Raw genomic sequence first — 17,393 nt, 5'->3', positions numbered from 1 at the left:
TCTATCTGTCTGATCTCCTGCACATTGCAGACTACAGAACCTCACCCACCCACTCGTGATATAGGCCTATAACCTCTGGGTGAGTTTCTGAAGTCCTCAGATCTTGATTTAAAGACTTCAAGTTACAGAGAATCCACCATTTACTCTAATTCAGGCCAGCAAGTGACCTGTGCCCCATGTTGCAAAGGAAGGTGAAAAACCTGCAGGGTTTCTTCCAGCCTGGCCTGAAGAAAAATTCCTTCCTGACCCCAAATATGGTGATCATTTAGGCCTGGAGCATGCGGGCAAGACCCACCCACTGGACACCTGAAGGAGAAGTCTTTGTAGTAACTCAGAGGCTTCTCCATCTAGTGTCCCATCTCTGGCCTTTGGAGATATTTGATAGTAGTCACAGATGGGGCGTATGCCATTGAAGGCAGCCTCATCATGCCCATCCCCTCCATAAACTTCTCAAGCTCAGCCTTGAAGCCAATTAGGCTTTTGCTCCCAATACTCTCCTTGGAAAGCTGTTCTAGAACTTCACTCCTCTGGTTGTTAGAAACCTTTGTCTAAATCCAAGCCTACATTTGTTGGTCAGTTTATATCCATTTGTTCTTGTGCCAGCATTGGCCCTTAACTTAAATAGCTCCTCTCCTCTCCCTCCCTATTTATAGTAGGGCTGTCGATTAATCGCAGTTAACGTAAGCGATTAACACAAAACAAATTAACTAGATTAAAAAAGAAGTCACGACTAATCGCAGTTTTAATTGCACTGCTAAGAATAGAATACCAATTTTAATTTATTAGAAATATTTTTGGATGTTCTACATTTCAAAATATATTGATTTCAATTACAACACAATACAAATTGTATAGTGCTCACTTTATATGTTTTGATTACAAGTATCTTTTTACAGTGCAAATAAAACAAGAATATTTTTCACTTCACCGCATTTAAGTACTGTAGTGCAGTCTCTTTATCATGAAAGTGTAACTTACAAATGTAGAAGTTGTGTTGTTTTTGAGTGCTGTTATGTTTAAAAAAAAAAAAAATGTAAAACTTTAGAGCCTACAAGTCCATTCAGTCCTACTTCTTGTTCAGCCAATTGCTAAGAGAGACAAGTTTGTTTACATTTACGGGAGATAATGCGGTCCGCCTCTTAATTACAAAGTCACCTGAAAGTGAGAACAGGCATTCGCATGGCACTGTTGTAGCCAGTGTTGCAAGGTATTTACGTATGCACTGGCAGCCAAGCTCCCCCCTCCTCACCTCCTTCCCCCCCCAACACTTTCCACCCCCACCCTCCGCCGCCAAACAGCTGTTTGGCGGCGTTTAGGACTTTCCAGGAGGGAGAGGGAGGAGCTGGGACACGGCACGCTCAGGGGAGGCCTCCATTGGAAGAGACAGGGCAGGGGTGGGGACTCTGGGGAAGGTGGCGGGGCTGGGATGGGAAAAGGTGGGGTGGGGCAGGGACTTTGGGGAAGGGTGGAATGGGGGCGGGGCCAGGGGTGGGGGAGGGGGTCGAGCACCCACCGGACAGAGGGGAAGTTGGCGCCTATGGTGCCAAGTATATTAAACGTTCACATGTCCCTTCGTGCTTCGACCACAATTCCAGAGGACATGCTTCCATGCTGAATTTAAATTGGTATTCTATTATTGTTTAAGAGTGCAATTAAAATTGTGATTGATTATGATTATTTTTGTAATCTCACAATTAATTGTGATAATTATTTTTAATCGTTTGACAGCCCTAATTTATAGAGTGCAATTGTATCTCCTCTGAGCCTTCATTTTGTTAGGCTAAACAAGCCAAGCGGCTCTCATAAGGTAGGTACTCCATTCCTCTCATCCTAGTAGTCCTTCTCTGCACCTGTCTCAGTTTGAATTCATCTTTCTTAAACATGTTTGCACACAGTATTCCAGATGAGATCTCACCGGTGCCTTGTATAAAGGTAATAACACTTCCCTCTTGTGACATAGTGCACTCACTTCTTGTTCACTCCTCCTGTCAACTGGGTGCTATCCTGCACTCTTTCCTTTCTCTGCTCCCAGCTGCCCCTGTTGGCTGTTAACCTCGTCAGGCAGGTATTTGGTGGCTCAGTTCTCCGGCCAAGTTTCACAGAGTCAAAACGCATGAATGAACCCCTTCTGTGGTAACAAAGTCCAACAAGTGGTTGGCCTTCTCTGGGGTCTTCAACCCTGTCTCAGGGACTGTTTAAATTCTAGCCCCTTTTTTGGATTTTTAGTACAGAGTCTTATCCCCTTCTTGGGGCCTAGGCCACTTCCTCAGCAGCCCTTGGGGGGACCCTGGCCCGCCACTACTCCGGGTCCCAACCCAGGGACTGTATAAACCGCAGTTACGTACTGCTTCCCTTTAATAGTTGCTGCTGCTGCTGCATTCCCTGTGTTCAATCCCACTTGGTCCCATCACCTTCTGGGATCTCTGCCTATTCCCTGTTTGAGCAGGGTCTCTCCCAGTCCTCCTTGTCTGGACAGTTTCTCAGTCTCGGTCCTGATTTCTAAGGGTTTTCTCTCAGGCCTCTTTGCTCGGAGAGCTTCACAGTCCTATCTCTGCTTGAGCAGGGCTTCTCCATGGCCTCCTTGCTGATCCATCTTCTTCCATTCCTTGTAGGCTTTCTGCTTTCTTTTAATAACCTGTTTGAGATGCTTGTTCATCCAGTTTGGTCTACAGCCCTTCCCTATGAATTTATTCCCCATTTGGGATGCAGGCTCCGTGTTTCTGTTATCCCTATAATATCTAGTTTTACTTCTCACACGAGTAGTTCTAGTTCCTCCATTTTGTTATGCAGGCTTCTTGCATTGGCATACAGACATGCTGACTTTAGTTGTTTCTGCTTGGCTTCGCCCGGATTCCTCACCCAATTGGATACAGTCATTCTACTGCCAGTGTCACCTATCTGACTGTTAATGTAATTGATATTGACACTCTCTTTCATCATCTTGTCCGCTTTCCTACCCTCTATTGTTTCTTTCTCCATTGCAGTATCGTTTTTTACTGGATTTCCTCCTCCTTAAAATCAGTCATGGAGATTACATGGGTCTCTCCCAACCTTCTCCCCTGAATTTCTGGTTTAAAGCTTTTTTAATCAGTTGTTCCAATCTCCATCCAGAAGGCTATTTCCCTCCCTTCTCATGTGGAGTCCATCCCATGAGAACAGTCCTCTGTCCGTGAATGCCTCCCAGTGGTCGAACATTCCAAAGCCCTCCTTATAGCACCATTGCCTGAGCCATCTATTTATCATCGTCTTGTCTCACTTTCACACTCGTCCTCTAGGGACAGATATAATCCCACTCAAGATCACCGGAGCCTCCATTTCTTTAAGCGTCTTCTCCAGCCTGGCAGTGTTCCTTGATGCACCCCAGTGAGAATCCAGCAGTATAATCTGTCCCCATGTGAAGGCCAATCAGTGGATTCTTTCCTGTTTCTATTAGGATTGTATTACACCCTCAGGTCCACATCCTGTGTCTTCGCTCCTGGCAGACAGCGCACCCTTCTGTTATCCAGATCAGCACTGGTGACAGGCCTGTCTGTTCTTCTTAACAGGGAATCCCCAGTCATGTAGGCCTGTCGGTTCCTGGTTTCGGTGCAATTCTCTGGCCTTCCCCCTTCTGTTCTTTCTAGCTGCAAGTCATCTTGTCTTCTGTTCTCACTTGCAGTCTTCTGTGAGTCATTCTCTATCCTCCTGTGGCTCCAAACTCTGGCTATGTCCATTATCTCAGCCCCTTTTCTTGTAGGACTAGCCACTCTTCTCTTGTTCCTTGCTGTCCCATTTTCTGTTACTGCCTGCTTCTCCCATTCACTTTCCAACTCAACGAACCTGTTCCTCAGTTCTATTTCTCTTTTGCCAGCCGATCTTTGCCTCTGCCTCATTCTTGTAGTCACATGCTTCCACTGGCCACTTTCCTCATCTAGCAGTCTACCCTCACAGTTCTCTGGTCCAGCTTGCATCTGCAAGTCTTGAGGTTTCCCTTCAGCCTCCTCTCTCCTTCCCTCCATCATCCGTTCAAATCCCTTTCAAAATTCAGTCATCGTTTCTAGCTGTAGCTCCAAACCTTGAATCTTCTCTTCTGTCAGGCAGCACTTCATACAAATGGAGCACCTTTCAGGTACCCGCTCCAGAATAATGTACATGCCGCAGCTTCCTCATTCAGTTATCTTCGTTGTCTCTCCCATTATTCAGGTCACTATCACTGCTGATTCTGTAGATGTCCTAGCCTCCCCTCCTAAGCTCCTGTCAAGAAATATCAGTGGGGGAAGAAACACACGGGCATCCTCTCCCAAACTGCCCTGTTTTCAGCTCTGATTTGCTGGCTCCTGTGCCTCTGGCTAGTTGGCTGGCAGCCTTTATAGGCCTGCTGATTAGGGAAGCCCCCCATTAAGATTGATCTGTGATCAATGGCTCTGATTCTCTCACAAGACACTACCCCCACCAGACTATGCAAACTGAAAACCAGCTGAAACGAACATTGGGATTCAAAAAGTTAAAGCTTTATAAACTCTTAAAACACAAATTATCAACATCATATGTCAAAGTATACCAAGTAAATATCCTTAAATCAATAATTCACACCTGTTTTACAATTTGCTTGCTAGTCCATTTGTAACAAGCTTATTGGCTGGTCTGTACTGAAAAGTTACATGGGCATAGCTACATCTCTCGGGTATGAAAAATCCAAACCCCTGAGAGACTTAGATAAGACCACCTAGCCCCTGGTGTAGGCAGTGTTAGGTTGACAGAAGAATCTTCCATTGACCTAGGTAGTTCAAGGCCCAGGAAGGGGTTCCTCAGGTCACCATGCCCCCGTACTGGCTCTCTTAGAACACCATATATCACCTTGTATTGATAGCATGGAGGCCCCAGTACCAATATTTTCATAGATTCTAGGACTGGAAGGGACCTTGCGAGGTCATTGAGTCCAGTCCCCTGCCCTCATGAAAGGACCAAATACTGTCTAGACCATCCCTGAATTTCAGTAGGACCACTGTGGTACGGACTCCTGCAAGCGCCGACAGTCTTGGTATTGAATTCTTCACAGTGTTAACTCTTTCTGTAGAACCAGAATTACTGCTGTTGTCAGTGGTTAAACTTTCATCTGTGTTACCAACTGCTGCTACTTGGTACCGCGGATGTGCTCAGTACCCAAGTAGACAGCATACTGAGGATTTGCTTAAAACCCCAACTAGAATTGCTCCTCTTTTGGTTCAGACAATAGCAGGGAGGTGTTTCCATCTCCTTCCTGGGAGATGGTGTCATCTCATTCCCTGGGGTCTAGGTTCTTTGACCCTGACACATCAAAAAGGGGTTCTTGAGCACACTGCTATTATCCAAGGCTTAAGAATTCTAGGAGATACTACTACTTGGTACTAACAGCCGTGGTCCCCTGGACTGTATCCTTACCCAACAACTTTGGCCATACTAGACACCATGGGGATTACAACCTGCCAGGAAGCCAGCTTCTACAGCCCAGTGTAGGGCTAGGTTTCCCTCTCCACCATTCACTGGGGAGCATCAGGCACCAGTTCCACCTGCTTAATAGCAGGAGCAGGGCTCTGGGGAGGACTTCCAAACTGATGATCAGACCAATCATTTCCACCTCCTGATGAGGCTGTGCTGCCTTCAACATCCAGTATTCATCAATAAGACCTTTCAGGATGGTGGAGATTCCAGTGGAAGTTGTCCAGGACAAGTCTTGCAAGCTCCTGGATATTTTACATACCTCCATGCCAGGGCACCTTGTAGTGCCCATCAGTGAGGGCTTTTTGGAGCCAGCCAAGCTGCTTTGGCAAATGCCTACTTCCTTGGTGCCGACACCAAACAGGCAAATTGGTGTTGCTGGGTGCTCCTAACAGTCTTTGAGCAATTCTGTACTTGATATCTGGCTCACTGATTGGAGCAGCAAGTCAATAAGAGGACAAAGCATCAAGGTCTGCCGAAATCAACAACCTGAGACAAGGATCCCAAAACATTAGATTTATTCAGATGCAAAAATTACTCATCAACCAGCCTGCAGTTGAAGAGTGCCAGTTATCAGTCTTTACTGATGAAGTGGCTAATTAAATTGGGACTCTTATCTCCCAATTTTCTGACATGATCCCTCTTGACCTCAGAGGAATTAAAATCTTGGTGGCGCAGCTTCTGATATGTACTGATCTTCAAGCATCCCACACAGCACCCAGATCTATGGCCACCTCAGTTGCCATGAGAAGGGTCCTCTTGGTTCCAATCTGGCATCCCAAAAGAGGTGCAAACAGTAGAAGATCTGCTGTGTGGTGGATGCACCTTCTTAACCCAAGGACTGATCATTCTCTAAAAGACTCTAGAGTAACCCTCAGGTCTCTGGAATACTTGCTTCAAAAAGGAAGCAAATCAGGCCTCAGCCATACTCCAGGCAACCCTACTTTGCACAGCTCAGACCATCTGCATCAGCTGTTTCAAAGGAGGAAATCATCTGTTTCAACTGCATCATCTTCCCATCCTGCAGCAACTTCGAGGCAGCAAATTTGTCTCCTTGGTCAAGAGCGACATACAACCCCTGCTGGATCTTTCTTTTATGTCCTTACAGTTAAGGAACTATTTGCTTTGTTTTCATGGGGTCTGGAACACCATCATTATGGACCGCTGTGTCCTAGAAATCATAGAGATGAGATATGCCATCTAATTCCAGACTCTCCCCATCACTCACCCACCTTCCTTATCCCTTTTCAGGGATCCCTCTGAGAATATGCTGCATCAAGAAGTGCAGTCACTTCTAAATCTCTGAGCAGTAGAAGTAGTAGCTGAAGAGTACAAGGGGAAGAATTTTTATTCCCATTACTTTATCTAAGGAAAAAAGGGGGATGTTGCCCTATTCTGGACTTGAGAATCCTGAACACCTTCATTCAGATTCAAGCTCAGGATGGTTACCCTGGCCTCTATAATTCCCTCTCTTGATCCACAGGACTTGTACACAGCTCTTGACCTCCTGAATACTGACTTTCATATAGCAATCCACCTGACCACAGGAAATAACTAAGGTTCCAGGTGGGCAATTCGTGCTACTAGTACAGAATCCTGCTATGTGGTCTATCCACAGTGCCCAGGGTATTTATCAAACGCCTTGTGACAGTGGTAGCTTACCTGATGAATTGAGAAGTCCAGGTTTGCCCCTGTCTAGACAACTGGCTTACTTGGGGAAAGTCTCTGCAAGAGGTGACCAACTCCATACAGCCGACTCTTTGTCTTTTTGCCTCCTGAGGACACAGTGTCAGCAAGAAGTCAGTGTTAATTTCTGCTCGAAAGATAGAATTTATAGGTGTAGTTCTGAAATCTATTACAGCAATGGTCTGTCTGCCCTAGGGCAGACTCTAAGCCATAATAAATCTGGTCAACCACCTACAAGTACCTCAGATGTCTGTAAGAACGTCTCAGACTTCTGGAGCACATGGTTTCCTTCATCTACATAACTCAGCATGCCACACTTCACCTTTGATGCATATAAGGGTTATTGACAGACACCTAAAGATGACGGGTACAGGTCCTTCCAGAAGTTCTGTCATTGAATTGGTGGAAGGATCCTCTAAAAGTATGTAAGGGAGTGTCCTTCTCTGCACCATTGCCATAGAAGACTCTGGTAACAGATGCCTCCAGGCTGGATGGGGAGCCACCTATGCAATCTTCTGACACCAGGTTTGATTTCAGGAAGCCTAGTTACATATAAACATCCTAGTGCTAAGGGCTGTTCATCGAGCTTGTACAGCATTCCTACCAGCTCTGAGAGGTTTAACTTTTCTGATCATGACTGACAACACTACAGCAGTGTTTCATATCAGTAGGCAAGGAGGAGCAGGATTCACCCCTCTTTGTCGAGAAGCAAATTACCTTTGGAATTGATGCCTGTGACATGAGATTACTCCCATAGTGCTTTTAGCAGACTGGCAGGATGTTCTGGCAGATCACCTCAGCAGACAGTTTTCAAGCAACCATGAATGGTCATTGTAGCATGTGATCATTCAGGACACATTCACCAGGTGAGGTCTACCTGCTATAGATCTATATGCAACAGAACAAAAAAAAATCACAAGTTCTGCTCCAGAGGAGGCCAGGATCAGGGATCTCTGTCGGATGCTCTGGATCTAATGTATGCATACCCTTCAATTCCACTAATCCCAGGAGTCTTTGGGAAATTGAGACAGGATTCCACCAAGATGACCATGCTGGCATCTGGCTTGAAGCAGTTCTGTTTCTTAGACTTCGTGAATCTCTCCATTTGACCTCCAGTCCAGTTACCTCTTCAGCCATAAGTGATATTGCAAAGGGAGGGGCAGATCCTCCATCTGGATCAAACTTCCCTTTACCTCACAGCATGGATGCTGGTTGGCTAATAGCAGTAGAGAGGAGCTGCTCGTCAGAAGTACAACATATTCTTAACCACAGCAGAGAAGACTCAACGAGGCATGCTTACTCAGCCAAATGGAAGCTGTAGTAGAAAGAGAGCCTGGAATACGGGGCCTGGTGCAAGAACCAAAATCAGCAAGAGTCAGGCCCTGTTACAAAGCAAATGCCTGCTTAAAAGTTTGCTGTCCAGTACATGAACTTTGCAAGAATATGGCTGGCGTTGCTAAAACACAGGCATTCCTAAGAAGTACTGGGCACTAGGTATTCACATAAATACATCCCAGAAGGCTAATACAAGCACATCCCGATATAAAGTTGTGGTATAAACACATTCCCCGAAGATGGTACACAGTTGACCCCTCCTAAAGATAAGGTCAGGATGACAGGGTAATGAATAGGAGTACTTGTGGCACCTTAGAGACTAACAAATTTATTTGAGCTACAGCCCACTTCATCGGATGCATAGAATGGAACATATAGTAAGGAGATATATATACACATACAGAGAACATGAAAAGGAGGGAGTTGTTCTACCAACTCTAAGAGGCTAATTAATTAAGAGAAAAAACTTTTGTAGTGATAATCAAGATAGCCCATTACAGTTAGTTTGACAAGAGGTGTGAGAATACTTAACATGAATAATGAATGGAGATGTTTTGTTTGAACCAACAGGTACAAAGTGTAGGGTGGTAACTAACCACATCAGAGGAGTAATACGTAACTTGTTTGTATCAGTGTATAAAAGAGAAATCATAGGAGGGGCGTCTTTGTCTGGCCTAGGGGGCAGTGGAAAGTCCTGTTGCTGACAGCTGAGTCCTTGCCACTGGGCACTCATGTGTTAGTGTCCCCGTAGAGTCTGCCGGGCGCTAGTATTGTGTCTTGAGGGCAATAAACCTGCCTGAGCTCCTTGATCACCGAACTGAGTGTCTGTGGGCTTAGAAGTGCTGTCGAGGTCTGCTGGGCCAGCTATCTGTGCAGGGTTGGTATAGCATACGGAGAGAGCACACACACGCAGGCCAACTGACAACAGAAGCCAAGCTTCACTGTTGGACTCATCATCAGTTACCTTCATCTCAAGCTCAGATACCTGATATACTGGAATACCTCCTGTCCTTGAGGAATTCAAGATTGTCTAGAAGTTCCCTTAAGATCCACATAGCAGCCATTTTAGCTTCCCGTCCTCCCATGCAGGGTCACTCAACATTCTCACACCCCGCAGTAGCTAGGCACTTATGTGCATATATTCCACTATTCAGGAAGTCTCTCCCTCCTTGGGATCTCAACCTATCGATGGGTTTAATGCATCCTTTGAGCCCCTGGCTGTGTTTCCTCTTCCACTTGTCACTAGCCTTCCTAGTGGCAGTAACATCAGCTAGAAGGGTGGGAGATTACAAGCACTCATGGTGGGCCCCCCCATACACAATATTTCTTAAGGACAGGGGGGCTCACCCAACATTTTTACCAAAGGTTGTTTCTGACTGCCATCTGAATCAACTAATACACCTGCCTGTGTTCTTTCCTCAAGCCACATTCCAACAAGGGAAAAGCTAAACTTCATACCTTAAGTAGGATAGCACCCACAATACATCTCGATAGGACTAAGCCATTCGTGGCTTCACCTCGGTTAATTGTAGCTTTTGCACATCAGGCTATATATATTCAGAGATGACAGAATTGGATTTTTACTTGCATTAAATTATGCTATGAAATAGCTTATTTAGACCCACCATTGAGGACTACAGTCCACTCCACCAGGGCTCAAGCAGCTTCTTTGAGAAGTGTTCCGGTGGTGGAATTCTGTGCATACATTTATGCAACATTACTCCATAGCAGAATCATCAAGATCTGATGCTCACTTTACTACAGCTGTATTACAAATAGACTCCTAGCATCCACATCCTGTGATCTGGGTCACTGCTTGTGAATCAAACAGCGGAATCTGTATGGACAAGCACTTGAAGAAGAAATGGTTACTTACCTTACAGCAGTTGTGGTTTTTTGAGATGTATTGTCCATATATTCCACGACCTACCCTCCTTTTCCTGATACTGTACTTCCTGTCGGGTAGGAGCAGGATTTTGTATTAGCAAAGGAACTGAGGGAATGGTTGGGGTCACCCACCCTTTAGGATTCGCATGGTACAGGCACAGCCCCACGCAGACACTGCTACCTGAAAGAATCCAAGCACAAGTCTGCGGGACGCATTCTTACCAGCAGTGGGGGCGGGGGGGAATACGTTATACATATAGACAATGCATATCAAAGAACCAGTTATTCCCCTGCTGTTTGGAAAGCATGTCTCAGGTAAAAATGTATCCAGCACTGTTTGCAGTAGTGTGCAGTTTGCTGTTTGGGGGGTTAGAAATGGAGTTTGGTTGCCAGCATCCATGGTCAGAAACGTTGTATCTGTGTATATAATAAAACTACCGTATATACTCGATCATAAGCCAGTTGGTTTATAAGCCGACCCGCCAGCTGCTTACCCTGACAGGCCGGGACAGCAACTGGTGGGGAAATTTTTTTGGGGGGAGAAGCTGGGGATGGCCAGGGGAGGATGTGTCTGGCCTGGCTGGAGCTGCTCCGGCAGGGTGGGCAGCGCGGTTGCAGCCTGTTCCGGCAGGCCAGACCAGGCAGCGCGGCTGCAGCATGTTCCAGTGGGCTGGGCCGGGCGGCACGGCCGCAGCGTGCTCCGGTGCCTGGGTGGCGCAGCCACAGCCTTCTCTGGGGGGTGGGGCTGAGCAGCGGGGCTGCAGCCTGCCAGCCCCGGAGTTGCAGCTGCTTCGGAGGCTGGTGGGAGAGCAGCGTGGCCAGAAGCGGAGAGACTCTGGCCCCGCCTCTTCCCTTCTGGCTCTGCTGCCTCTCCTTGCCCCCTCTGTTGGGGGGAGGGGCTGTGTCCCACCTCTCCCTCTCTATACCCGTTCATAAGGTTGTTAACGCTGAAGCTGTTAAACTTTCCATCCTGGGGTTGGGAAGTCAGGAAACCTCTTCTTTCAATCTGATGCTAATAGTATTGTGAAAAGCCTGTGGCAGCCCACACTATTCTGAAAGTAACTGAAATTGTTAGGTTAGTGTGTTGGGTAACTCTTTGAAAATAGTGTTTTCATTTCTTGGCACATGGGTTAGGCTTTCTATATAGATATATGTGCATAGATGCACAGCTTCTCTCTGCTGTAACAATTGGATGCATGGCTATGTAAATGAAATGTATTTAACTTTGACAGATAACATCTTTCTGGAGATTCTGTACTCTAGTAATAAAGAGCTGGCTGAGGCACGAGAAATTTTGCATAAAATAGAGCTTCGCGATCTATATAAGTATTTGGGAGAGACTCGTACTGAATCAGGAAAAGAAATTACAGAGGTAAACAGCGTTCTCAATCCAATCTCTATTGATAGAGGGCTCCAAATTCTGCTGCTGCTTTTAAATATGCACTTCTGACTATTCTGCTGATTTGTCTCTATTCTACTATCATTCCTAAAACTACCTGGGCCAATGGTAAATTGCCTGTCTTCTTCAAAACTCAGCCAGTAAGTATGGGAAGGGCTGTTACATGGAGGAAACCAGGGGAAGGATACGAGATTTGAATAAAAAAGATCAGCTGCTGAGCTGAGGACTATTTCAGGATATTTTTATTTGAAATAATATGTGTTCTGCAAAAATATAGGGAATTGCATGTCAAAAAGCATCAGTTCGGCCAAAAAACCATGAGAACATTTGAATACAAGGAAACAGTAAAACCATTCAGCAGAGTAATGAGATTCTGGTGCAATTTTGGCTCCAAGTTGTTGTCAAAGTGGCTTTAGTGGTTTACATTCATGCGAGATATAACTTCTGAATTTCTTGACTTTCAGGGGTGTAAATTCTCAACCTTAGTCACTATCTACTTCTCAAGCTCAGCATAGCTGTTTATTTCAAAAACAGTCAGTATCAATTTAATATAGTACACTGAAATATTCTAGACTGAGCTGGTAGTGCTGCCGATATTTAAAGTTGCCCTGTATGTCCCATTATAAAACACTATTTTCATTGATTTATAACTTTGCCAAACTTAAACTGTTTGGGCTGAAATTTTGCATGCTGGGCATCTGCCACTGTCTGAACTAGTTTAGAAAATTTCGGCAAAAATGATGTGGTTGTTTCAGAGAATAAGAGTAGATGAAAATGTTTTGCCCATTTTTTTATTTTAAAAACCCTTCAGCTACTTTATTGATAAGCTCTATTGCACGCATGCTTTGGTGCAGGGATTTGAAAATTGGCAAGGGAGATTCTCTGGAGAAAAACTGCCCAAATTGGGTCAACTTAAAAACCTTTGAAAAATCTCGACTCTCACGTGCTCAGTAGAGACTTGCTTACTTTGAGCACAAATTTGTCCAAAGGTTCTGCCTCTTCTGAGCATACTCCAGCCCATGACTGTAGGGGCTGAGCAGGACTTTGCGTGCAATGGCTGCTGCCAGGGGCCTCTGAGCACCAGAACTGAGAGCAGGGAGACTGTCCTGTGCTCCAAGTACTCCTTTTTCTGTCTCCCAAGCAGCATGGAGAAGGAAACAGTCTGACCCAAATTCAGCTGAGGGACAAGAGCCAGTCCTGGGGAACAGAGAAGAGAGTAGTTTGGAATAAGGAGCCTGTGGGGATGAGGGGGGAGACTGACTGAAATATTGGGGGGAGGGAGGGAGAGACTGGGAGCCAGTGGGTTGGGGAGAAGAATGAAGAGGAGCCTGAGGTTAGGAGACAGGATGGGGACAAGGATAGGTTGGAGGGGACAGAGTGGAAGGGGTCATGCTTGGAGCCGGAGGGATTGGACAATAGTTTGTGACCATTAAAGCACACTCCTACAGAACCTGGACTTGGACCCAAAATTCCAGAGATTCTTCATTTGTCTGCTGTCAGCAAAATCTGTGAAACCCACTGGCAAAATATCTCATCGCCCTAGTGCTTGTCGACATAGAGAATGACAACCTATTACTGCTATCATTAGCTCAAGTGCTAGAGGTCTGTGCGGTGGATCTAAAAGTTTAAAGCTGATGAAATATGTGGCTATCAATGTGATGCTACATGATGACATTTCTTTTACACTTTGCTTTTTTAAAAGCCTAGGAAATTACACACACATTAAATTAAAAGTTAAGGTTGCAAAGTCAATCAATCATGTTAGAAATTACTCTTTCTGTGTATGGGTTATGTATGATGCAGTCTTTTATTACATGGTCAAATACTATTTTTTCCATGGGATCCCTCCCTCATTCAGTGCATAGAATGGACGATGCTCACTAAATGAGACATTATTTAACATTTTGTTTTCTCATCCATCAGTGTGTGGTTTCTAGGCCTTATTTATTGCACACAATTCAAACCTTGCCATGAAGACAGAATTACTAATTTCCACCCCTCAGCTGCTTGTCCCAGTTTTCTTGCCTAGCCTGTCCCAGTCTCCTTGTCTGCCCCTACAACTTTGCCAGCTCCCAGTACCAGTAAAACCCCTCCATTGCCATGCCCAGGTCAATGCTTTGTCTTTTCTGCATTCCAGTCAGGCAGTTTCTACCTCCTCACTGCCTGGGTGCCAGCAGTGGAAGCATTGAGAGCACAGGGGAGAGAGTCTCAGCTCTTAGTTCTGATGCCTGGCCCCACAACAGTCCCCAGCAACTGGCAGTAGCAACTGCAAACAAGTCTTGCTTAGCCTCTGCAACCCTGATCTGGAGCATGCTCAGTACAGACAGAATCTTCATATAATTAGGTGCCAAACTCTAACCAATCTCTACTAAGCACAGGCAAAGAGATTTTTCAGAGGTTTATAACTTGATCAAATTATGGTCAGTTTGTGGTCAGGAACAGCAAAAGGCCTATCCTTGACACCAGAGTCGTCACCCCTTCCTCCGCGCCCCCCCCCCGCCCCGCCCCCGGTCCCCTCTCCACCCACCCACCCTCCCCAATTTCATGCTCTTCCTTCAAAGGCTGGAGGTGCAAGAGCTTCTCAAACAAAACGGTTATACAATTTTTAACTGGGCAAGGGGAGGGCGTAGGGGGAATGACATTTTTCCCTAGTCTCAGTAACAGCTGAACCCTTTTTGCTGAAACCTTCCAAACAAATTCAGTCTGAGGGAGACACCTGGCAGGGAGAATTTCAGCCCAAATGGTTAGTTTGGCAAAGTTTTATAAACTCCTGAAAACAGTGTCTTATAGTGGGATGTGTTGGGCAATTTTAATCATAGGCATTCCTATCAACTCGACCTATAATAGTTCATAAGTCAGAATTTATCTGGTTGGAAAGAAATTCAAATTCCAAACCATTGTCTTACTTTTAAAGGATGGCTTTCATCCTAGAGACGCTTGTTTAAAAAGTGTTATAGGTAACTACATCTAACAGTTCTTGTATTAAATTAAGTTTGTTTGGGAAGTAAGAGCTCTCTCTTCAACAGCTCTTGCCTTCATTGTGTGATGATGCCCTGATAGCAGCAGAAACAGGCAGATTCCTAGCAGTTATGGAATACATACTTGTATCCATTGTCAATATTGCAAACAAACTCTGTAAGAAATATTGAGTGTGTCTGTTTTCCTGTGTAGAATGAGGAGTTGAGGAAGTTGACCCGTTTAATAGGAACATGGATAATGTGCTTAAAGGCACATGTTCAGGGCACTGTAGCCCCCTCCCCCGCCCCCCAAGGTCAACTTCTTTCTGTTTGATAGCTAGTAGATTGCCCTAGGCACTAAAGATTTTTGTGGCTCTCTATGGGCCCATCTAAAACCACCAACATAGTAGATTGTATCTCTGGCTAAAAGTCCCACAATTATCATGGAAAACGTACATACCTCAAAGTTATAGTCTTTCGTGCAGGTTTTATTCCCTCTGCTGAGGCACTTTCTGTATAGCTTCACCTGGTCACGTGACCAATCTTCAGCTGTAGTCCTGGTCGATTAATGCAGGTGAAAATCTTCACTTGAACTTTTCTTTTGAAAGGTGAATTGTTTACATTAAAAATGCTGGTATTTTAAGTAGTAAAGTAATCTAGCCTTATCTCAACCAGCCTGGTTGTATGACAGCGTTCTCTCCATATATATGGGTTCAGTTGCACAGGTCTGGAACTGGAAGTGCTTGAATAGAATTAAGTGTTTGCTCTTTCTCAGGATCAGTATGACATGCTGCCAGCTCACATTGTTGCTTCCAGACCAAAGAATGCACCTCAGGATGTTGAATTGAATGCTGAAGACTTTATAGTTGACGTAAGTGTGTCCTTTCATAGCAAACTTAGTGTAAAACATACTCTGTCTTCATTTCTGTATCACAAAGGGCCAAGTGTACCATGTAAAAGTTTGCACGTAAAGCTGAGTACACTTTATATTCAAAATAAGAAAGCAGTGTGTCCCATTCATGCTCTAATTGCACAATTCAGGGACATTATAAGGCATAAGGTAACCCTCAGTGCATTCCCATCCCTGTGTGGAGTATGCAGTTGGTATCTGGTGCCTAGCAGTTTCCCTGTATGTGTTACTCCTGAAGCCTATAGATCAAGGGTTCTCAATTTTTTTCATAATGTGAATCATGTGTTAAAAGATTATCTCGTGGACACCTCTCTTCTCAGGGATTGCATGGACCATTTCACTCTCCAGTTTGTCGTCATGTAACATCCCTGTGGCAATGGAAAAGTAATGTTAGGAAAACATTTAGTTACTTTTTTAGCTGTTCCATTGCTGGCTCTGCTCCTGTGGTGGCAGACTTGCACTTTGGTGTGGTTGTGTGTGTGTGTGGGGGGGGGAGGAGAGTAGTTTCCTCCTGGAATATTTAGACCTTGAAAATGGATTGCTACCAAAGACTGGAACAAAGACAATGTAACTGAAGTATTACATCTGCAAGTAGAAAGAGACTGAAGCATTCCTTATCCCTTGGGTTGTGCAATGTCCAGCCACATCTTTGTGACTGGAATATGTCTTCCTATAAGTCATTATTCCTGCAGACAGGCAGTGTGACCTTGGTCAAGACCCTTTCAGAGCAGCTCTACTTGGAAAAGTTAACTTTGCTTAAAAAAAAAAAAAAATTAGGGTTTAACATTTGTTTTTTCCATATCCTATTTACTGTGTTTGCACGTAAAATGTGTCATGTAACGGCCAGTCCTACAACCAGAAGTCTTCCTGCTCTATGCATTCCCACCAGTACTAAAGGTTCTGCAAGCCAGTTGCTGCCCTCCGGCACACTGATGTAATCCCATTGTCCTCAAATTGTCTTAATTGACATCTGAGTCATTGGAAAAAGGGAAATGCTTCTCTGCGAGTATTTCACTGCTGAAATTGATTTGGTCTCTCCTCTCGCCTTCTGTGCCTATTCCTCTCCACCCTAAAAATTCTGTTTTCTTAATTCAGATATTCTGGAAAGCAAATAGGAAAATTATATGTACTGGATGGAGGAAGCACCGGTGTGTTAAAATTGTCTTGGTTCAACTGCCAAAAATATTCTAGTGGCAGCACTGGCAAGTTATCAAGGCAAAATTAAAATTTAAGGGCTACCACTACATATAGACAGATCTGAAGCAAAGGTAATTTGTAAATCACTTTAGATTTCTCTCAACTCTGTTTGCTGGATGCCTCTCTGATTGCAGGTCACTTTTAAGGTGATACAAATTTCTTGAAGCTCATCACATCGGTGAAACTAATTTCATGAAACAATAGAGACAAATTTTAGTTTTTTCATAAAGATTAACTATTGTAGTTAACTCCAAATATTTTAGAATAATCCTTGCTATTTTCTAACTACTAATAATTATAGTGTCTGTTTTGTTAGAATCTTGGTAATCTCAAGTCTAGAAAGCTACCCAAAAATATGTTGTATTCTTTGAGTGCTTGCTCGTGTTGATTCCATTCTAGGTGTGCACGTGCCCATCTGCACGGTCGTTGAAGATTTTTGCCTTAGCAGTATCTGTATGATCGGCTGTGGCACCCCCTTGAGTGCCATGTTCATGCGTCGGTATGTCAGGTGCGGCCAGCCCTACGCCCTCTCAGTTCCTTCTGACCGCCCATGATGGTTAGTTGG

The 17,393-nt window shown here is 44.7% G+C and overlaps 1 protein-coding gene across 1 annotated transcript in view; it reads left to right on the top strand.

Annotated features, from left to right (window-relative positions):
• Positions 1 to 17,393, top strand: part of SAMHD1 (SAM and HD domain containing deoxynucleoside triphosphate triphosphohydrolase 1) — an 86,095-nt gene that overhangs the window by 59,267 nt on the left and 9,435 nt on the right. Inside the window, exons 12-13 of the mRNA XM_026656788.2 lie at positions 11,598 to 11,737; positions 15,497 to 15,592. Coding sequence (XP_026512573.1) covers positions 11,598 to 11,737; positions 15,497 to 15,592 — 236 coding nt within the window. The remainder of the gene's footprint in view (positions 1 to 11,597; positions 11,738 to 15,496; positions 15,593 to 17,393) is intronic.

The sequence above is a fragment of the Terrapene carolina genome, unplaced genomic scaffold (assembly GCF_002925995.2).
Source record: "Terrapene carolina triunguis isolate 2854851 unplaced genomic scaffold, T_m_triunguis-2.0 Scaffold233, whole genome shotgun sequence".
NCBI lineage: Eukaryota > Metazoa > Chordata > Testudines > Emydidae > Terrapene > Terrapene triunguis.
Note: the sequence above shows the minus strand (reverse complement) of the source record. Positions and strands in the feature narration are given on the sequence as shown.